Source organism: Meleagris gallopavo, chromosome 23, assembly GCF_905368555.1.
Source record: "Meleagris gallopavo chromosome 23, MGAL_WU_HG_1.1, whole genome shotgun sequence".
Taxonomy (NCBI): Eukaryota; Metazoa; Chordata; class Aves; order Galliformes; family Phasianidae; genus Meleagris; species Meleagris gallopavo.
Window position 1 is genome coordinate 6176306 of NC_139426.1, and position 23197 is coordinate 6199502.

The 23197-nt window shown below is 46.5% G+C and overlaps 1 protein-coding gene across 12 annotated transcripts in view; it reads right to left on the bottom strand.

Moving 5' to 3' along the window:
- The window catches only part of ZBTB40 (zinc finger and BTB domain containing 40), a 48335-nt gene that overhangs the window by 16012 nt on the left and 9126 nt on the right, over positions 1 to 23197 (bottom strand). For 5 of the 12 annotated variants that reach the window (XM_085242113.1, XM_085242115.1, XM_085242112.1 and 2 more), the window contains exons 4-17: positions 19812 to 20007; positions 19091 to 19233; positions 14318 to 14510; positions 11549 to 11685; positions 10930 to 11128; positions 9710 to 9843; positions 9125 to 9293; positions 4218 to 4625; positions 3525 to 3731; positions 2410 to 2574; positions 1813 to 2027; positions 1060 to 1222; positions 647 to 733; positions 175 to 401 (exon numbers count right to left, since the gene is read on the bottom strand). In XM_085242113.1, the coding sequence (XP_085098239.1) occupies positions 175 to 401; positions 647 to 733; positions 1060 to 1222; positions 1813 to 2027; positions 2410 to 2574; positions 3525 to 3731; positions 4218 to 4625; positions 9125 to 9293; positions 9710 to 9843; positions 10930 to 11128; positions 11549 to 11685; positions 14318 to 14510; positions 19091 to 19233; positions 19812 to 20007 (2643 nt within the window). Of the gene's footprint in view, positions 1 to 174; positions 402 to 590; positions 734 to 1059; positions 1223 to 1812; positions 2028 to 2409; positions 2575 to 3524; positions 3732 to 4217; positions 4626 to 9124; positions 9294 to 9709; positions 9844 to 10929; positions 11129 to 11548; positions 11686 to 14317; positions 14511 to 19090; positions 19234 to 19811; positions 20008 to 23197 lie in introns of those variants that run through there. The other 7 variants (XM_010722890.4, XM_085242119.1, XM_085242120.1 and 4 more) reach the window with 7 other exon arrangements.

The window sequence follows — 23197 nt, forward strand, 5'->3', positions numbered from 1 at the left end:
TGCAAGCCAGCCTTGCACTAACACAGAGCACTCCAACCCTAGAGCACTCTGGGCTTAGAGGCTTATGTCCTGGATGCCTCTAATCAAGAGTGCAGAAAGAGGTGACCACAAAGTGGATTTGGGAAAGAACAAGAGGGTTGAAAAGGGAGGGCTGCAAAACAGAGCAGTCTCTACCTGTACAATCTGGGCTGTGGTGACTTGGGCCTCTGTGAAGATGACCTTGGGATGCTCAGTGCTGCAGTGACCCTCCAGCTCACCCTGGGAGGTGAAGAGCTCCCCGCAGAGCCCACAGGTGAAGGTGCTCTCTGCCTGCTTGAAGTGCTCGGTGGTGACGTGGTGCTGCAGCGTCCCTGGGAAGCAGAAGGAGGCTGAGCAGTACGAGCAGTGAAATGGCTCTGACCCTGGGGAAGATGCACCACCCTGAGCCTGGGGTGCAATGGCCAGGGCCAGTCTGAGGGCACAGGGAGCTGCAAATGACCAAGATGTGCAGGGCTGAAACCCACTGGGGACTTACTGCATGGGTTCAGTTCCTTGCTTCCTCATACTGATATCTCTTAACCTGTACTTAGCTCTCTTAACTCTCTGTCCAGTACTACAGGACACCACTAAACCCCAAGTAATGTGAGTAACAGCAGAGGTAACACACCTGAGTGCCGGCACTTCATGTGGACCTGCAGGAGAGCCAGTGTGGGAAACTGCTCCTTGCACATCTCACAGTCATGGAACTTCACATCTGCAAACAAGATCATGAAGAGAAAATTGTGCACCAAAGGTCTTCTACAAGAGACAGTGCTTCTGGACGAGGGCTTTGTTAACACTTCAGCAACACATCCGCATACAGATACAGGGAGCACCTTTGGAGACAAGGCAGGGGAAGAAGAAGCCAAGAGCAGCTGAGCTGCAAGTTGCTGAGATGAGACTTGCCCCTGCTATGGGATACAGGGAATTTACAGTGATTTGCAAGTAAACATAATGAACAAACTTGTCCTGTAAGAGTTATTGCTACCTCTCTGCCAGCAGTCAGCACATGCTGTTGCTGGCTAAGAAATGGGCTGTTACCTGAGTGCTCTGCCTTGACGTGCCTTCGGTGAGCAGCAGTGCTGGAAAAGCTTTTGTCACAGGAGCTGCACTGCAAGGAAGAGAACTTGGAGGAGCGGTGATTCTGAGCTGCAAAGACATCAGGATGGTGGGTCCGGTTGTGATACCATAACCCTGACAACTGCTGCAATGATAAGGACCAAATCGTGGTTACAACCCAACGCTGCTCCAGGAGTATTAAGACAGCAAGAAGCTGTGCATGGAAAGCAACAGTGAGAGCAGGACTGTGCTCAGCAGATGCAAGACACCAGTCAGACCCACACATCTTCCCACAGGACAACGGCCAACACCACGTTTCTTCTCCATTGCCCCCTGAAGAGCTGAACAGTGCAGAATCCCTCGTCCCCATTTCACTACTCACTGCAGGTCTCCTTTTGAATTTCTGTTGCCTTGTAAGAATGTGCTCCCACACACACTCCCACTGTAGCACGCCATTCGCCATACGAGTATTTTTATTCCTATAGTTCTTGGCAGCTAGAAATTTAGGTGAAATAGATTCCTGAGGGTCTGGACAGGCGAGTACACAGTCCTCTGCAATCACACCCAATCTGTCCCCACGGACCTGCCTTTTCCCTATAGCTTCTGTCTCCTATGTGCATTTTTTTCTTTTACTGATGACACTCAGCGCACATGGCCAGGGGAAATGTCCTCATGCAGTTACAGGCAACAGCAATCTCCAGCACGCCAGGCTAAATCCTTGCTGCCCTAGCTCACCTGGTAAGTTTTGTTGCAGATACCACAGCTGAAGGGCTTTCCTCCAACGTGGGTCACCATGTGGCGCTCCAGGAGGGATGGGGCACTGAAGACTTTGGAGCAGTCGGGGCAGGGGTGGTACTCCCGGGAGTGGACTTCGTGGATGTGCTTGCGGTGTTCCTGCAGGGTGGCAAAGCTCATCCGGCACTTCCTGCAGTCGTAGGGATCTTCAATGTCTGGTGCCCAGGGATGCCACAAAGATGGAGGAGATTAAGAATGCAGTGAAAAAAGAAATGAATTCAGAAGAGAATTCATAGAATGGGGAAAGAGAAGGGAAAGAAGCGCTTGTTAGTTTCCAGATGAAAAATAACATTTAGGTTTTGGCCTTGCATGCACCTAAAGCTTCCCATGCTGAATTCCCAGCAGCCCATAGCCTGCTGGAAGCCAGCTCTGATGTTTTCTTTGAGATAACTCTATTCACAGCACCCAACCATGAGATACCAAACCAGTCTGGAAACTAGCAATACCTGCACACGTGTCCACTGGCCACAGCCATGCAGAAGCCATGCCTTGCAGGCTGGGCTGCCCAAAACTGGGGAGGCAGCTGGTCACACTCACTGTGAAAGGACCGGAGGTGGATGGAGAGCCCATTGGCCTGGCGAAAGCCCTTCCCACACTCCCGGCAGACGTACGGCTTGTCCCCTGTGTGGGTTCGAACATGGCGTGAGAGCTCGATGGACTGCGCAAAGACGGCATCGCAGTACTGGCAGGCATACATCTTCCCTGCAGGAATAGGATAAAGGGGAATGGCTTTAAACTAAAACAGGGATTTAGGTCAGCTTTGAAGAGAAATTTTCACTGAAGAGAGCAGCGAGGCCCTGGCACTGCTGTTCAGGTGCCCCATTCCGGGAGGTGCTCAAAGCCCTGGGGAATCTGATCTGCTGGGGGGCAACCAGCCCATGGGATGGGCTTTAAGGTCCCTTCCAACCCAAGCCACTCTTATGATTCTGCAAGACTGCAAACTACACAGGCTTTTCTGGGGTAGTCAGATCGATTCAACACTAAGTTGAAAAGGTCCTAGAGGAAATCATGCCTGCACAAGGAGTATTCAATTAGCAGAGACCTCGAGTGTCTGGAGGTATTATACACTGGCGTGTCTCACATTCAAAACTAATTGCCCAAGTGCGTGGCACTCATGCAACATTGTAATGCCTGAGCATATTAATTACAAACACAGTGACACATCCTCTGCAGCCATGAGCTGAAATAGGCATGGCTAAGCCCTGCCTGTGGAAGGGGCTGAGCGTAGGAAATGTAGGAGCTGATGTGAGACATTATAAGAAATTCAGCCAGAGGTAAGGATGGGACAAGGCAGGCGGTGCAGAGGGAGGCAGCCACATTGCAGGAGTTTAGATGTGAAGGGACAGAGCAGAGCTACCAAGTAGAAAAACAAGACAGAGAGAAAAAGAGTAAGAAAAGGAGGGAAGCTTCTAACATGGAGAAGATAGGATGGAGCAGAGGCAGTGCTGGGATTGACAAGGGTCAGCAGCTGAAACCGCACAAGTGAAGGAGATCTGAGAGCAGCCTGCAGCCCGGGCTCTCCCAAAACATGCACAGACCAGGAAAGAGGCCAGCAGCAAGGAGGCAGGTGAAGAAGCAGGGCAGGAAGAAGTGATGGGGCAAGCCAAGCCTCACACCCCAGCTAGGGATGGGCTGCTGTGGGGAAGACTCACCCTCAGAATGCTTTTTCTTGGTGTGGTAGGCGAGGGCTGAGGCCTGCATGAAGGTCATCAGGCAGTGCTTGCACACAAAGGGTCGGTCCCCGGTGTGCAGCCTCAGGTGATTCTTCAGTGTGGAGTTGGCTGCAAACTTGGCCCCACACTTCTCACAGGAGAAGGGCTTTTCGTCAAAATGCTCAGTCAGCTTGTGATACTGCATTCCTGGTGACAAGAGGAGGACAAGAAGAGGACCAGTGCAGTGTTAGTGTACAGCAACCCACTGCCAGCTCCCACAGCCCTGCCAGAAGCACCTCCTGCTGTTTCACTCATCCCAACAGACACAGGGCACCGAGAGCTGGCCAGGGGAGGGCTGGGAGCTTCCGCACCTCTTGCTGGCCCTGCTAAGCCAGCCATAGGACTGGAACAACTCAATTATTTTTGGAGGCTTTTAAATTCACCAGTAGCCCCATTTTTCCTTGATGAGCCATGTGGAAAACCAATTAGGGAAGAACTAATCAGAAAGCAGTTGTGCTCAGTGGGGCAGGGGAAACAAGCTGAGCTGCATTTCCCACATGTGGCACTCACAGAGCTGCAGGGAGGAGGAGAAGATTACAGATTACCATTTTACTATGTCATCCAGGTTTCCCCAGTGTGTGCACAGGGCCCTAGAACAAACACCCCTTTCCTCCCTGCTATCACCAACCCTACCTGAAGCATGAGCAAACTCTCTGCCACAGATGTCACACGTCACAGGAAGACGCTTCTTCTTCTTCTTGGCCATCCCCACCTCCCCATGGACCTCCAGCTGATGCTTCTCCAGCTCTTCCTTTGTTGATTTGACTTCAGTGCATTCCTTACACTGGATTTGCTTTCCTCTGGCCACCCGACAACGTTTCATGTGCACCTTCAGGCGGCAGTAGAAGTGGAAGCTCTTCTCACAGGCTTTGCAGATGAAATTCTTCTTGGAAGATGCTTTCTCTTCTGGTTCCTTCGGTTCCTTAATTGCAGCACCTCCTGCCTTATCCTCTTCTTTGTCCAGAGCTTCCACTTGGGATTCACTGTTCACCTTCCACTTCCTGATTCCAGGTTTCTCTCCACTTCCCTCAGTCAAGAGCCCTGTGTAAAAAGCAGCTCCTGCTTGAGAGGTGACCAGGCCTGAGTACCAAACCCCTGGTCTCCCATCTCCTGAACACTCCTACACAGCAAGTCATCCCTATGGGGCAAGAATGCACATGCAAGAGATGCTCAGTGGACATGCTGTCCAACACAGCAGTGGTTCACAGCTCTGCCCAAATGTGGTCATGGTAACCCATGCTACGAGGCACGGAGTGCCTTGAATTCCACACACGTGTACCAGGGGTTCAATTAGATGTCAACAGCCACATTTTTCAAAGAGCTCATTCTTCCCCTGGCAAGAACAGAAATAACTGTTGTTTCTAAGAGTCTGCCACCAGCTCAGACACGTGATGTTGGGCTCATGCTGAAATGTTTGAAGATCTGAGCCTCTGGTATGATGCTGTGCCACTGGGTCAGGCACTGACAGTGGATATCTAGCCACTAAAATCACAAGAAATCTCAGGAATACTTTCCAAACACAAACTCTTTTGAAGAGAACACACAGTCTTGCTACAATCCTTTCAAGTCTTCTGGTTAGGGCCCTGGGGTATTTTAAGTCACTCATTACATTCATTTCTTTAAAAGTCTAATGCTTTTCCAAGTCCCTGTAATGTCATCATTTCGAAAAGCACAAGGTTCTCAATCTACAGAGAAGACCCACATGGAATACACATATGGAAGAAATCAAAATACAAACAGATATATTTGGCTCCTTTGTTATAATGAGAACCATGCAATTCTGTGGTCATGGAAACCACTGCAGAGTTATTTTGCCAATGCACAGGAAATTCAGCCCATATTTGCAAAACTTCATTTCTGCCGTCCTCGTTATGGGCAAAGCTCAGCAAAGTTTTCTCCCTGCACAGTGATATAAGCCCAAATTTCCAACCAACAAGAAACCAGCTGACATATTCCAATGGACACCAACTCAGAAATGTTAAGATGTCAAGTGGTGACCCATCAGCCCCTGAATATGTCAAGGGAATAAAACAGACTGTAAGACTGTTGTGCAGTTTGTCCTCCTCTGTCAAGACAGCAATACACACTCTTCACCCCTAAGGTCTCTTCCCTCATCCCTATAACCAACACTGACAGTTTTTCTGATTTAAGCAAACAAGAATCTTGAAATGTTGAACATCAGAAAGGGATGAACGTGGATGAAGATATGCATGCTAAAGAAGACAGAAATGGATATGCCTGGAAATGCCACAGCAGCAGGAGCATAATCTGAATGAGACAAAAGAGAGCAAGTTTGCCACAGACTCTATTGGGCCAAGTGCTAGCTTATGGTGCTCTGGCTCTTAAGCCTGTGACAGTGCTGCTCAGGATCTCAGGGATGGACAGTCCAGAGTATGTCAAGAACTAAATCAGGATACAGATGTGCTGGAATATGGCTCTGGGAGAGGTACAGGTAAGCCTTCAGCCTACACAACAGCAGAAGACTACGTTATAAAGGCAGAAAGAGCTCACTTTCATGGTGAAAAACATCAAGGAGTGGCCCTCTATATCTGCAGGGTGATGCTACCACCACCAGAGAGCAGTTCTGAATGAAAGCTGAAGCAGATAGTGTGTAATCAGTGAGTAGGTACAAACACCCTGTATTCCTGTGCCAGTACAACACACACTTCTTGGATGGTAGGTCTGTATACATCAGAAATGCCTCAGGCAGGAATTGCTGACTGCGGAGTCCTCCAGGACTTCGTTCTGCTTTGTCATGGCAAAGACACCAGTACTGGAAGAAAAACCCTGCTGGTAATTATGGTGCATCTCCTCATGAGTTCTCTTTCTCTTTTATAAGCTTTCTGCTAAGTTGATAATTCTGGTGGCTGCTCTACTCTACCTGCAATACATGGCAGATGCCAGAATCCAGAAGCAAAAAATTCTTGATGTACGGCCATCTGTCTCCCAGTCTCCAAGCTGGAAGAAAATTCCACCTACCTTTTTGCATCTATCCTGTGTCAGTGAGCACCTGATGGTCATTGCAATGGTTGCTGACAAGCATGGGGAAATGAGCAAAACCTTTACAGGAGAGAATGAAGTTTTCCTTGCAGACTCTTGGATTCCAGGAGCCACATTAAATCTCAATTGTGTTTCTTAAACTCAAGATTATGCAGAGGAAAACTTTGTTATCTGGAGTTCTTGACACATCTCTGAAATTTGAAAATTAGGCATATCTTGACAAATAAGATCTTCCAAGAAGTGACTCTAAAAGGTCATGGAAAGCAGCTCAGTAGTGAAGTGATAGTTGGAAACAGCCAAATCTTGTCTTTGCAAGCATCAACTGAAGCATTTAGAGTGCTCCAGCTACAGAAGTGGGAAAAACAATAGACTTCGTATCATACCTCCATCAGAGAAACTAACTTGTTATTTTGATGACGCTGAATGAGGTTGAGGATGGATTCAGATTCCTCCACAGGAAGCCCTGTTGCTTTCCAAGTTGCTCAGCTCAGGTATCAGAGATATCTCTTCTTTCTTTTTGTGGCAAAGATGTAAAAAAAAGACAGCTTTCCAATGGAAATGCAAATTGTATGCACCTCTTTGAGCACGTATGTTCTTCAGAAACGTCAGATTTTCTCTGTTTTAAGCAGAAGCTCACATTCCTCAAACATGAGGCCCTCAGTTATCATTCACGTTTCATGCTGAGAGCCACATGGCTACTGATCCAGAACGCCACCTGCAACACTCAGGGCTGTTAAGCTGTGATATCAGAGCTGAGGAGATCAGTCTTAAAATTAAGATATGGAATGTCACTGCGAAGACCATCGGATGCCAAAAAGAGACCAGTGATTGGCAATTCTCCTCAGATCGATTCATACAAAATACATGTTTTTGCCAAGCAGATACCATTTTTCCAGTCCTTTTGTTTTTGATGTTGTTTCTTGCTTGCTTATGTCTCAGCCTCTCCTTGGCTTGAAGCCCTGCAAGACGCTCAGTAACAGCAGTCTGTTCTCTTTGATATTGGTGCCAGAGAAGCAGGCATCTGTCAGAGCAATTTAGCTGACTCCCCAAGTCCCTCACTGATAAGCACTGCAAGATGTCCAGCAGCTAAGGTGGACTGCACCTTCAAAGACACGTGTGTTTTCTGTTGGCCTCTCTCTTCTAGAGCCACCAGGGCATCAGTCCTAGTACATCCCACAGTCAGCTAGGGTTAAGGCAAGTGAAGCAAATGACTGGAGCTTCAGGCAGGGGACAGAGAAGGAATGGCAGATGAGAAGGAATCACCTTTCCTCTGGAAATCCTCATCAGAGCCATGACCAGGCAAAAAGGCCAACTGGATTGGCAGCAGCTCTTACAGAGTTTTAAGAGGGGAAAACTAGATTTGAACTGGGTATGAATACTAGATCTACAGCATAGGACATTTCCCAGGGAGACCATTTATGCCAAGCATAAATAAGCAGTAACCTAGTCTTTGATTCCTTCTATGAGTGCATCCAATCCCATCTACCACCCTAACTTTTTCCTATTGCTCAGGAACAGAGACAGGCTGATGAATGGCCACTCTCTCTCTGCCCTTCCTGGCATACAGAGAACATTTGCTTTGACTGTCACTGACAAACATGAAGCAATGGCAAATGTCAAAGCCAGCAGGCTGGCATTCATCCATCCAGCTATGGTCCTGACCCAAATTTTCAAACCAATTTCCCTTAAAAAAGGCAAGATACTAATAACAGGCTGCTTATTCTAACTAGCCAGCAATCTGTGAGTATTTCCATGCTGTGTCTATGCTAAGCAGCTCTGGCACCACAAGTAAATGGAGATGGACTAAGCTGAATCAGCATCCGTGCTCAGATAAAAAACACACTGTGTACATCCCATCGGACTGTGCAGCCCAAAACATCTGTACTTGGATGCACTGGGAAATGTGGTGACATAAAAACATATGTGAGAAGACAGAAGAAGCAAGCCACATTTGCATCCTTTTCAAGAGAATGCAAACCTGCAGTTGCCTTTCTGGCTCTCTGTTATCTTTTTCATTAAAGCACCAAATCCTGTTAAGCATTTTTCCTTCAAATGATGGATGCAGAGACACAATTCAGCTCAGCTGGAAATAATTCCATAGCTCAGGGCAGGGTCTCATACACCATTATTGATATGCATTTGTTTCTGAAGTTCAGGAAATTGCCTATCTGCATATGCTCCACTCGTACCTTTGTCAAACTGCTACAGTACATAACACTCACCTACTGCTGTGGGACTCTCCTGTGGGATCATTTGCTCTGGAAAATGTACATATAGCAAAACCAAATTAAGGCACGGTGAGACAATTAACTCAGGGAATAGTCTGGGACTACAAAGTGCACCATCACTGTCAGCCTTTCATGAGACAAGTGCACTCGGATGTGAGCTTTTCACAATCAGCCTGTGAAGTATCTGCACATACAGCAAGTCAGCACATTACAGCACCACGACACTGCTGTCTGCATCCACTCAAACTCCCTCAGACTCACAGTGCTATATGTAACTGACCACAGAAAGATGAAAGTCTGTTCATTCCTTACCCACATGCCCTAGCTCCTGCATCACTGGCTGCAAGTCTGGGAAAGACTCATGGACATTGCACAGCAGCTGACAGATCTTGATGGCTGGGACAGACTTCTCCTGTGCTGTACTCAAAGCTGCTTTCAAGGAGGCCTCTGAGCTTTTCTTTTGAGCAGAAATACTCAGTAGCTACAGGAGTGAAAAGAAGAAAACATCATGAGACAGAAAATCTGGGCTGTCAAGGGTTGGGATGGTCTGGGAATGAGGGCAGTTTCCCTTTTTCTGTTTCATCCTTACTGTTGGGAACCTGCTCAGAGAAACCAGGAAAAAAATTATCTTTCCAAACAAGTCTTTGCCCTTCCACTGATGTATAAGCATGAGCAGAGAGAATTTCTGGATAAAACAAGTTACAATAAATCAATTCTCAGATTTTCTGATTTGGCTTCAACTTACTTAAAACTACCTCCATCAAAAGAGAGGTTTCTCAATGCCTTACAGCACTGAGTTTACCTAATCTGTAAATCTGTCTTTCATGCATAACTTTCTCTAGAATGCAATCTGTGCTGGCTCCAAAGGGGGGTACGCACTGCATCACCCCTTCATACCTCTTTCACTGCTTCTGTGAGTCCTGCTTCCCCTGGAGCCAAGCCCTCCATGTTTGCTCTCTGCTTAATGGCCTCTGAGATGAGCTCACTGTGCCTCAGGATGATTTCAATGGCTGTGCTTTCACTGGTGGCAACTGAAGAGGAAAATAAAAAGTATGTAAAAACCCAATATGAAAAACTCAATGTGCAAGGAGAACCCAAACATAGCTTTGCTTAGCTAAAGGTGATTTGTTAACAGCAGGAGTCCTTTCTTTATGGAGCAGGAAACAGGGAGCAGCTCCAGGCAAACTTTGGTTACATTCACTGCCTCACAGACATCCAGCCTAAAACACAGCAATCTGGCAGACCTGACTTCTCAGTGTTTGTACAACACTGGGTGAGAAGATCAGGTTTTCCAAAGCACGTTATTGAATGAGATGCTAACAACCTCAAAAGGCAAGCACGACTGTCCCAACACACAGGATTTCTTCTCTCCCCTAGTTCGAGATATCCCATTTTGACATTTTGCAGTGATGCCTCATCCAAGGATATCACACAAAAAGGAGTCACATGCATCATGCACCAGAAGTGCTGATTTCTCTGCACTGAGCACAGAGGCAACAGAATTCAGATGTAGATAGCTATCCTACAGGCATTTGACCATGGGCAAGTAAATCTCAGCTTAATGTACAGACACATGCACAGCCACCCCCCTCTCATTTATCCCAAATCCATTAATTTTCATGAGATTTCAGCAACTGTGCAGGGAGGGGGGAGCACAGGTTATGTTTTCAAGTAGGAAAATGCAATGACAGATTCCCACAGCTGGCAGGGAAACTCAAAGCCAGAGGCCAGAGCTCTTGGGAAGACAGAGGAGAGGCTGCACACAGACCTCCAGTTTAACCCATGTTTTCAGTCTGACGGGCCTTCAGCTGCTTTTTAGCACACAGTGGCAGCCAGCTCTCAAAAGGTTTGCTCACAACAAAACCTTACAGCCCTCGTGACACAGAGTCACAAACAAAGTAGTGGCATTTGTGGATGGAAGTGTTTTTCCAGCATATAACCAATGACTGTTTCAGAAAAGACACAGGCTTTTGACACACACTGGAAAAAAAGTATTTCCAGACACCAAAGGAAGGAGCGTGAAAGGGTCTGTGAAACTTGCAGCAGGGGAGAGGAAGGAGTTAGGAAGTACATTCTGCCAGCAGTGGGAAAAGTGCAGAGGAGACTGAGGCCATTACCTGCTTGGAAGAAAAGCTCTGCGCCCGGTTCCTTCTGGATCTCCTCCATGAGCACGTTCAGCGGCTGCTCGGCCTCTCGCACAGCCAGCAGCAGCTGCCAGACCACAGAAACAGACAGAGACTGCTCCTCCAGCGCCGCAGACACGAGTGAGATGAAGCCACCTGAGCCAGTCTCGCACTTCACAATCTGTTCCATTGCCTTCAAAAGATCGTCAGTGAGGTGCTAATGAGTGACTGCATCCATCTGCCCAGCATGGCCTTAGCCAAGGCCATGGTTTGCCCCAGCCCCAGCCTTCCCTTACTCCTGCCCTGCTTGAGACCTGGCTCACAATACAACCCAAGCAACAACCACTTCAAAGCCCAGCCTTTTGCTGAAACACATTGGACATTTCCTTGCTTCATCTCTCCTCAGTCTCCAGATCAGCCATTCTTCCTCGCCCATCTTCACCTTCCTGCACACAACTGCTTCGTTCCCATTATCTGATGCTAAGAAGGAATCTTTAAATTGAATCCTGCTGGAGGACTGCCCCAAAACCAAGCCATGACAACCAGTAAATCAAGTCCTTGTGACACCTTGCTTCCAGTATCAGCTTTAACACACAGACAGGAGACTGCTTACCTCTCTGTCAGCAGGAGCTAGGCTCTGTGCAGCAGAAATGCCACGCAGCAGTGTCTGAGTGTCCGTGAGGTGCTCCACTAACCTTTCTTGGTATCGTCTCAGCAGTTGGGCTCCATAATCCTCCAAACTCCATTTGGCTGAATGCAAGTGAAGGAATAAGAACAGCTCAACCACAGCATCTTCCCAAAGGGCTTCAAGAGCTACAGAGGGCTTGAAAACACCAAAGTTGCCAGATCTCCCTTGTCATAGGATGACTTAGGTTAGAAGGGACCTCAAAGATCATCTTGTTCCCAGACATTTGCCACAGGCAAGGCTGCCAACCTTACTCTCAGGACACTTGGTTTCACCTTGGTTGCAGCCAAGTAAAGTGGGTAAATGTGTGGTTTTGTATGTCAAGACAACACATCAAGATGTTTTTCAGTCTATTCTGATGTCTTGCTAGCAAGAAGTTCCCACTAACTCTTAACTTCAGTTTCATTGAAAGCAGTTTTTAATTGAGTCTTAGATCCACTCCACCACGAAGGAGCTCTGCAGCACACTCTGTCTCAGCGGTGTGCAACTATCAAACACAGCAACATTTTGCAAACACCCATATGGTCCAACATAATCAAGAACTGAGTGGGCTGAGTTGTCTTTGGTGAAAATGTTAAGGGAACACAAACCAGACTTGGGATTGCAAAATAGCAGTAACACCCTCTTCTCTCTCTCATGCACAAAAAAATACAACTTTAGCCTAATCTGTTCCTCATATATCTGATTCCAGACTTGACCTGATAAATCTGAGACACGGTAACTTCAGAGTAACAGCACAATCCTTAGTAGACATCACAGTAGCAGAACACAATGAACTAATTCAAGGAAGAGGACTAGCCTTCACCCAGGGTAATGAAAAGATTTGGGACAATATGCTGTGTACCCAAAATATTCTATGATTGTACTCGTCCCCAGACTAGTTGATAAATAAAACTGGGAACTGCCAAACAGATGAACCTGAAAGCCTGAAAGGTTTTTGTTTTTTTTCTCCCCACTGTTGGAGTTACAGAATTGGAGGTGAAGATGCATAGTTACACTTTTGTAAGAGAAACAAAAATAAAAAGCTGTAGTTCATCCAGGACATCTGTGCATGGTTTTTTTTTTGTTTGCGTGCTTAGGTTTTTAAATCATTTTGGTTCAGCATCAAACAAAAAGTTCAATTACTCACAATAAGTACAGGTTGGTGAAAAAAATAATAGTCCTTGAGACCCAGAATACATGCAATGCGAAGTAAGAAGAGAATGCTCTCCCATGGGGAAGGAAGCAATGGCAATCTGTGGAATAATCAATGGATGATTTCGAGCTTATATGAAAAGCTGCCTGGACAAAGACCTTCTGGACACAGCTTAGTTGCTCCTTGGTGAAGTTAAGGGAATCTCATTTAGCTCTCTAAGTTTTGACTTGCATGCACCCCACATGGATCAGGGCACAGATAACAAATAAAAGGAGAGGCAGTGTGTGCCCCATCCCTGGAGACATTCAGGCCAGGTTGGAGGGGCTCTGAGCACTGGTGGAGCTGTGGTTGTCCCTGCTCATTGCAAGGGGTTGGACCCGATGGCCTTTCAAGGTTCATTCCAACTCAAGTGATCCTGTGCTTTTATATTTCTCCCCTTCTCCTATCAAAATGCTTCTGATTTTATTACACTTGAGTTGCCACAAATGCACTCAGCTCTGCTGTGAGCTCCATGTGAGTCTGTTAGCACCACAGCACAGGACAGCAAAGCGGCCGTTGGCGGCTCAGATCATTCCCTCCCTCTTCATTTCCACGATAAGAAATATTTGTGCTTCTGTTTGTTCAAGCTGCAATTTGAGAAGATTCAACTCTATGTAATTAAGGAATGCTCCTCCTTGGAATGGGTATTACCACTAGATAATTAAGCATGTTGGGAGTCTGATGTTTCAAGAAAGCAATCGTGCTTAACAAATGACAAAGCAAATTGCCTGTCGGGAATGTTTGCTACAGAGGAAGTTATCAGCATTATGAGTGCAGTTTTGCTTTCTATTAAACAGTAATTTACATTTCACTGCATATTAATTTAGTTTTTAATTTTTTAGTGATTTCAGAGCTGGTGAAATTTGCTAGTCTATCTGAATTGCTCAGACTAAACCCACTCATACTTGGAAAGCTGTTCCACCAGGGGAAAGATGAGGAATCCAAGACCTGGCAGCATCACAGGCAAGCAAAAAAAAACCAAACAAACCCACACCCAGCAACAAGGGGACTAGCACTCCAAGATAAGGATGTCTAATGGGGCCACCGAATGTGGGACACCCAGAAGATCACAAATGAGTGACCATAATAGAATCATTAAGGTTGGAATAGACCACCAAGATCACCCAGTCCCACCCCAACCCATGCCCATCGCGACCACATCCCTCAGCGCCACATCTCCATGGTTCTTGAACACTTCCAGGGATGGTGACTTCACCACCTCCCTGGGCAGCCCATTCCAATAACGCATCACTCTTTCTGAGAATCAGTTTCTCCTAATTTTTCCTAATATCCAACTTAAACCTTCCCTGATACAACTTTCATTGCAATGCACTGGGCTGTTTTCTAGCCGAGTCCCCTCAAATCAGTGGTCCCAGATCTGTTTTGTTTGCATAAAATGGGCATCCTATTCCCCTGCATGAAAGTGGGGTTATAAGAGCACAGTGAGGTGCAAAAAACCATCCAGACTTCCTGGAAATTCCCTTCACTAAGCCCCCATACATGTGAATTTAATGCCATCGTACCTTTGCCATCAGAGATGTTTGCTTTTACCTCCAAGCTGTCTAGCAAAAGATGGAGACCAGGGAACGATGCTTTCACAGCCCTCAGAAGCTTGACCAAACTTTCAGCTTTCAGGGTTTTCTCCTCTTCCACCTTCCTGAGCAGACTGTCCATGGCTCCCATCTGGGATTTGCCCTCACAGCAATTCAAAACTACCTGTAACAAAGAAACAGACAAGAAACTGTTAGCACTTCCTTCAAATTCTTGGATCTAAACAACACTAAAGAAACAGGGACAGTACCACGGTGCAACAAATCCATACCCACTGTTCAGACTGGGTATCAGGAAGAATTTCTTTACGGCGGCGATGAAGCATTGGAAGGGGCTGCCCACGGAAGTGGTAGACATCCCATCCCTGGCATTAATTAAGAGATGTGTGGATGTGGCAACAGAAGACACAGTTTAGTGGTGAGGCTTGGTAGGTCATTTGGGTGGTTGGACGTGAAGGTCTTTTCCAACCCTAGGTGATTTTATGGGTTGGCACCTTGAAAAGTACCCCGGTGGGTTCTTACACCAAGTCTGCATCTTGGAATGTCTGACAAACAGAAAACATTTCTTCAAAGGAATAAAAAAAGTCTCAAAGGCAGGGTTCAAAACAATTCTTCATTACATATTTTTAGCAAAGTCTTTCTAAATTGGCAATGTCTTCTCCCTCATTTCCCTTCATTTTTTTCTGCTTGTCACTTGAAGGCAAGGAGACAAAAAAAGAAGACTCGTTAAACAAACACCCTATTAATTGAATGATTATTTTTATGACGAGTCCACACGAGACGCCTCATCTGTGAGATATAATCACTGTAGTTAAGTATGCTGTAGTAGCAGCTCCCCAGCACAACCAGTAAAGACAGCCAGTCTTTATGGGGAAAAACCAGCCAGTTTATGGGGAATGGGAGGGGATCGTAGAAGTGTCCACCCACAGGCAGAAACTTGGTAGATCCACGGCCCGTTAATAAAATTATTAGTATCTGTCCTAAAAAAAGTTATATTTTTGCTCCCTTTTCTCAGGTTGGGAAGCTCATCTGCAGCCTCATTCCCCAGACGACTCCTCTAATTTTCAGTTTAAATTTATTCATGGCCAGTGTATGCCCACTTGTTCATCTGCCAACATTATCTTTTAGCTTAAAAAGCTCTTCTAAACTCTCTGTTTACCCTCTTCTTCTCTCCAATTTCTTTATAAAAGCAGGATCATATTCCCTCTCAGTCTTCATTTCACTTGTCTAAATAAGGCAGCTTCTCTCATAAAACTGCTTCTCCACTTCCCTGATCTTAACAACTGACTCTACTTCAATACAAATTCATCTTTTTTGGAGGAAGACGAGAACTGCATACGGTATTTCAGATAAGGTTTTAGTTCTTGTTCTGAATTTGCACCCTTCCATCTTCCTATTCTCACTGCTCAGCTCTCCAGCCATGTTATCCTTCTCCCACTTGCAGATTCTCCTCCATATAGAGGAAAGCTCGTGGCTTTGCTCATCACCAAGTCTTCCTACCATGTTTTGATATTTTTGTGTCAACAGCACTAGCGATTAATCGAGTACCCAGAAACCTGCTGGTAACCTTGCTTCAACGTGTCAATCTGCCTTCAGCACAACCTGTAGTTATCTCCCAATAAGCTATATCCTCTTTTTAATATCAAGATTTCCTTTGGTTTTAACAATTTCCCCACATGAAATTCAAACGCTTTGCTCAAGTCTCGATTGAGGCAGAAAACCCCATTTTTATCTCATCAAATAAAGATTCCAGGTCAGGCAGAAGCAATTTACTCCAACACCCTTGCTGCATTTTATTCCATTTCTTTGATTACATGCAGTGCTTCAATTACACAAGCCTTCCAGCCTGTCCCAGTGCATATTCCTGTGCAGCCATGGACCTGGTTGCTGGGATCACTGCTTCCCTCTTCCTGCACGTACGTCCTGGTCACCAATTGCAGGGGCTACTCCCAGCTTGAAAAATGCAGTCATAAACCCTGCCAGTGCTCTCACAGCCAGGAGAGGTGTGGGTTAGCTCCTCCAGCCTGCAGCCCCTACACCCTTTGAGTTGTGGGTTCAGTTCAGCTGCAGGAAATTTCCATTCCTGTGTCTTTGCCAGAGCTCTCCTGTGTTTGTCCCTCAGTTCAGCAATGAGATTGTGGGTCATCTCTCAGAATGCTCTTTTTTTTCACTTGATTAAACAATTGTTTGTTTCTTCACTCAACATATACTATGATGTCCAGCAGCCTGAGAGCTGCAAGACCCTCTTCTTACAGACATTTTCAGACCTCTGAAGCAAACTCCTTTGTCTGTAGGCCATTGCAGCCATCCTGGCAGCCTCTCCACTTGGTCTAATACTCTTCAAGTTATTTATTCCCTCAGGTCTGCAACTTCCTGTACAAATTCTCCTCTTTGGTTGAGGAAACAAACTTCAGACAGTTCTCATACCTTTAACATGAAAGAAAGGAATCCAACAGCTCCTCCTGAGCTCTTATGAGCAGCTGAACTCATTAATTAGTTTCTCTCATTTCTAGAAATCTGTCCTTTTATAGCAAAAACCTCTGTTAGTGAATCTCCCATTTAATTCACACCGAGATGACCCCTGATCACTCATTTTGAAGTCATCTTTTCAGAGAACACAAGAGGGGTACAAGAACAGCATCCTTATGAAGAGTTCAGACTACAACCTGTTGCTGCTCCCAGACAAGTTTCTGTGCTGCAGTCCAGCAGATCCAGAACCAATGGCCCTGGCTGTGATTTTGAGACTCTTTTTGACCACATCTGAGTGGGACAGTCAGAAACACCCCCCAGGTGTGTTTGCAGGCAGTTTTCTGCATTCCCCAGTACGCCCAGTTGGGATTGCTCTCACAATGGCAAGCAATCTTGTTTGCATTGTCATTAATAAGCCCTAGCAAGGAGCTCTTACTCATGTGCAGAAAGAAAGGATGGATGTTTTTACCAGCTACTGTGCTGCTCCAGATTCAGGGCTGTACTCAGGATTGGTCACACTGAACTTTGCAACAACTTAAGACATCACACACAAGAGGTTACCCTGCTCTTCCATTTTATCCAAGTTTGTTTGCTGAATAAATGTGTGTCTGCTGAGGGAGTGACTGCAAGAAGTTTCATCTTTATGAAACCTTGGAGTACTAGATCCTATCTCTGCCAGCCCAGAGCTCTCATGTTATTCAGTAAGATGAAACCATCAGAGGTGGCTGATAACTCCATGTTCCACACCTGAGATATGCCACAGCCCCACGGTTCAATCAAGTCAACTTCTGAGTTAATTATGCACATTTCCAGTTGTCTAGGGGGAAAAAACAGCACAAACAAATAAAGGAGATCTTAAAGAAATAAAAAAATGGCACCAAAGGATCCCTGCCACTCAGGTCAGTCTACATATGGCAATTTCTGCCTTACGTTCCTGGGCCTCACCTCCCAGTGCACAGCTATGCACCCAGTCTCACCGAGGTCCCCTGCAAATACATTTGTTATTTGTCAGCAACCTCTGAGCTAAAACTGTTTGCGCTTGAGAACCCATTGAGAAGAGAAGGATTTTGTATTCAGAGCAGGGTTTGGAGGCTCTGCAGCAAACTGCGGGAGCAGAGAGCAACCAAAAAGCACAAGAAGAAATACTGAATAACACTACCCCTGCACCAAGGCAGAAGCCCTGTGAATGCCAGAATGTATGATCATGCAATTGAATGCCACCAGATGCTATACCCAAGGGTCAGATTTATGGCACCTCTGGGTATCCCCAGCATTTTCTTTGGCCCTCCTACAAGCTGTGGCCATATTCCAGGCTGCCCCATGCTGGAAACCTCGTCAGGGATTGCGTGCAAGGGAGCAAGACAAAAATCAAAGCACTTATAAGAAGAGCAAAGATTTTCAGCCAGCCTGCCATGGCTCTGGTCAGGCTCACTCAGACAGAAAGCAGACATCATTCATGCCACTGAGCACAACAGTGCCTTCCTCTCGCTATAATCCTATGTCAGGGGAACTAACTGATGTGACAAACTAGGACAGCAGGTCTGCAAGCCGTGTACAGAATGCAGCATGCTAGGACACCTGCAAGTTTCAGCTTCACAGGCAGGGTATAGGCAGCTCCCCTCAAAACACAAAAGAAAGCAGGTTGTGCACAATGTTGGGTTGATGGGTTTTTTTTTTCTTTATGGCTTCTGCAAATCTGCATACATAATGCAATTGCTTGCGGGAAAGCAGTAGTCCTCCACACCAACTGCTGCACTCAAGTCATCAAAAAAAAAAAATAATCTGTCAGTGGATGTGCTACACTTGCAGGCAACTGTGTGCACAGAGTTAAAGAAGAGAGAACCTGGGAGTCAGCTAAAGGCAAACTGATGACTGAATTTACAAGGATATAACTGGTGTGTGCAGGCAGCACACGATTTTAATGGTCCTGCTGAAAACAAACTGCATTACAGAGCCTTCTTCAGGCTCACAAAAAGAGACTATGAGAAACACCAGCTGCCTCCTTTGCCCCAGTTTCTGCTTTCAGGGACAAATTGGCACGCTGGTCAGTGTTCCCCCTGGCCTTGAGATTACACTTTTGCAGTCCACCTCTCAGTTTTCCCACAGTTCAGCGCGGAAGCAACTGAGACAGCTAAGATAAGCAGCCCATGCTGCGCAGAGAGAAATCACCAGGTGAGGCTGGAGCATCACTGGGCAAACCGTGTGGAAAGACAGTGCCTGGCAGACCCACACATACAACCCTCACCCACAGAGCTTCCCTTATCTCAGATTTGTTACCCGCTTCTCTGCGGCGGTCAGGAATCCCTCTTCTGCTGCCTCCAAGAACTCCACAATGGGGCTCAGCTGTGTCACGCTCTGGATTAGCTCCTCCTTGCATCCCAGCAAACGAGCGGTCAGCATCTCTCCCTCTTCTGCACTCTCTGGGGAGAAAAGGATTCAGAAGCACAAGAGAAGAAACAAGTCAGTCTGAAGGAACTGACAGGCTCCTGAAGCGAGTGAGACTCTGTGAAAGATCTAAGTGAATAGCAAAGCTCATCCCAAGCACAAGCAGAAGAGAAAAACCACTTTACGATTCTCTTTAAACTCTATGAAAGGAAAACGTCTCATTTATCTAACAGAGCACAAAGCCATAAAGCAAGCTGGAGGTTAACACCAGGTTTGCAAGGCCACTGCTTTGTGTCAGACTCAAGTAAGAAAGGAGCTTTCAATCCTGAGGCTCAGCTGTGCTCCAGCCCATGCTGGCTGTGCAGCCATCGATCCAACCCTGCAGGCAGCGATGGGGAGAGCCCTGCACTGCCTGCACCCCACTGCTGTGGAGCAGAAACGCTCCAGGATCTTGGCCAGCACACAATAAGCCTCCCACATATGAGTAAGGATACAAGCTCTGAACAAATTCTAGAGCACTGCAGTCCGCCAGGGTGACACAAATAATCTTCTGAAGCTCTGCCTGTAAGGTTACCCACTCACTTTGCCAAAAGCTGTGTCCAATTCTCTATACCTGTTTGCTGCAGGACCTCTCCACTGCCCTGCTCCCTCTCCAGCAAGGCCGCTCTCAGCTTGGGATTCACATCTTGAAACAGCTTCAGTAAAGACACAAGGGTCTGAGCATCCAGAGTGTGAGCATCCTTCACTTTTCCCAACAGCTTCATGAAAACTGACTGGTCCCCTGCCTCTGCCAAACAGGTGAGTACAACCTAAAACAGGCAAACACAGGAAATGTTTAGTAACAGAGTTAACTGCCTAATGCAAGCTGACATAAAGAGCAGATTTCACTGCAGAACAAGGAGAGAACACGCACAGAAAGCAGAGAGCATTTTGGTGGGACTTTAGGAATCCCCGTTCTCAAGTAAAGGAGTCACGTCTCCCAGCAAATGCTTTGGGCTTAAGCTTTGGAGATAAGGCACGTAAGTGCTGTGTTGTGGGCTCTCTGCACACCTGGCAATCAAGCTCAGAGCTCCAAAATCCACTCCTGTGACCCCACATGGCAACCAGAGGCAAACATGCCTGCACAGTGATGGAAATAAAAGGAAAAGAAAGAAGCTGGAACTCTTGCTCCCATTTCCCTGGAGCCCTTTAACGCTGTAAACATTGCCCCTAAAGACACACACTCCCCAGCTCTCCACGAGAGATGCCAGCCTTTCAGAGCAGGCATCCTTTATTAGAGACTCCAGGGATGCTATAAAAGTACCTTTGAAGTGGAGAGCTTAGCCCAGCTCCCAAGATAACGGCCATTTTCTGCTGTCATTGTCATTTTTATTTCTATGATAAAAAGACTGAATGTAACTGCTTGAGGCCGCACCAGGGGGATGGTGGACTTGCTTTTCCTAGCAGGTGTAAATGCTCACATATTAGGGCAGCGTGACAGTGCGATGACCTATTGCAAAGAGCATCTGCAGAGGGAGAGCTGCAGGAGCCCCAGCTCTTACCCTCTAACAGCATTTTTCCTGCCAAACGGAGAGACATGGACATGAAGGGCTCTGTTATAAAGGAAAAAAGCCTTAATTTAAATTAAAATCCGCGCAGAATGACTACCCAGAGCATCAGTTAACATCCTTTCTTCGGTGCACGGTTTTCATTAGCAGAACTGAGTTTTGAGAAAGGGAAAGGCTCTGCTATTTATAGTTTATTTCTGGAAGACCTTTCCTCAGACACACTGCTCAGTTGGGAACAAAAGCCTTTTAGTATTGTTTAGAAAGAGTGCACAGTGCATTTTAGACTTACTTTGAAGCAATAACAATTCCCAGAGAACCTGGAAGAGCTGGAGAAATACCGATATTATCTGGAATTGCAGTTTCCACTTAGTCATAAGGTTCCCATGCATTACAGCCTCATCCATTAGGTTTTAACTGCACAGGATATTTGCAAAATCCTTCGTAGCCACATTAGTACACAGCAGCACACATTCACCTTCCTCCCCCTGGGCAGGGCAGCAGAGTCACCAAGACATGGCTTCAGCCTGAGTTGTGCCACCAAAAAGGATCAATGCCCACCGCAAAATTGGGCTCGTGCTGCAGGCATCAGTGGTGGGGTCCACAACACATCCAGCCCAGCACCAAAATGATCGCACACAATGAGAAATTTCCTTCCCAATGCATTCAGTCCCTACACCATCACACCCTTTTGCTGCAGCCTTGCCTCTTTCCTGTCGATGGAGGAGCACTGCTCTGGCTTTTCAAACCTCATCTCTACTTCTATTCACTGTCAAGTGCCAGTGATCCAAGCAGAAAGCCACTTCACCAACTATTATTGAGTGAACTCTCCTAAACAACAGCTTCAGGGCAACACAAGCTCCTCGAGAGGTAGGAGGGATCTCCAAGAGACAGCAGAGGACACTGGTTCCACTTGTGTTGCTTTTAAAAACTCAGCCAAAACTTCCACACGAACATACCAGAACAAGGGAAAAATTTAGCCAGCTTTGCCACCATTAAAACAAGCAAAAACAAGCTAGCACTTCTCATCAGGATGCAGGAGATAAAGGGAAACTTTTATGCCGCATCCAGAAATTCCTGCAGCTGCAAATGAAGGACAGCAATAATTGGACAGGCCCATATGCAATGGAAATGCTCCACAAGCACAGTGACACTTATTCTGCACTAGAGAATCAACACTCCCCACTTCATCTGAAACCAGAAGCAGAGGGAACAAATGAGCTGTGCAATGATTTGAATTGAGTTTCTCTAAGAAAGCACAGGAAGATAAGACTTGACACCAGCAAAGCTCTTCTACGCTTCCCCAAATTACTGCAATTTCAGACTCGTTCTCATTTCCAAGCAGGTTTCATCCAGGCCAGAACCAAATTAGATAGGAATAGTTTATGTGAGTTACAGAGAGAGACTTCAGAACAAAAAACAACTCCCCCAAAAAATCACATCTCCCTAAATAGAAAACCAACTTACAAGGGTACGTCTGCATTTTTCAGCACAGGGAGCAGAAAGTAGCAGCAAACTTAAAGAAAAGTAAAAACTCTGACAAAAGCCACAAACCTCAGTGGGGAAAAAAAAACACACCAAAACCCCACAACTTCACCAACGCCCACTGGATGTAGTAGGAAATAAAGCAGCGACACCTGAGGGGAGCAAAGCACAACCCTTTATTCTGTGGGGCTGCTGGCAACGAGGCACCCATCGATGGATGAGCAAAGGAACAGAAATACAGTGACATCCAAGGCAAAGTCCCACTGAAAGCTGAGCAGCCAGAGCAGCCTCAGCTTTAACAGGCAGGCGTGCAGCATCTCCACCAACACTCCAAGCCCCAGTGCTGTGCCTGCCTGGGCTTTGTTGTCAAAAACTGCTCGCTGATAGAGACAATGCACCCACAAAGGAGTTGAGAGCAGAAGGACGTGCACAGCGGATGGGAGCCCTCCTCTGCAGCATGGCAAGCACTCCCCACCAGAGCGCTCACTATGAGGAAAAGGCAGCTCCTTGCATCGCATGGTTGCACCCACGGCCATCTCACTGTCTTCCAAACTGGCTTTCACTTGCACCCAGGGGCCTGAGAGACTTCAAACAAATAAGTAGTGAAATAAAAAGGAAATTAAAAAAAATAATAATAAAAGAAGGAGGGGAAAAAAAAAATCCATTGACTTTTTACCACTGCCATAATTTCAGCCCTTGTTACACATCCTGTGCTGTGCTCTTCTCAGCTAAACTTGCTCTTTAAGCATGACTTTGAAACACACCACTGCGTTTCCCCAAAGAAAACACCGGGCCCTTACGGGAAAAAGCAACACCCTCTGCTGGAAGCAGAGCTCAGTGTCGTGCCGGTGCCGACAGATGCTGCTTATCCCAGCAGGGAGCTCAGAGAGCGACAGAATGGGCTGAGCTGAGAGTTTTCTCCTAAACCCTTACTTAGAATGGGCTGCAATCCCCCTCCTCTCCCCACTGC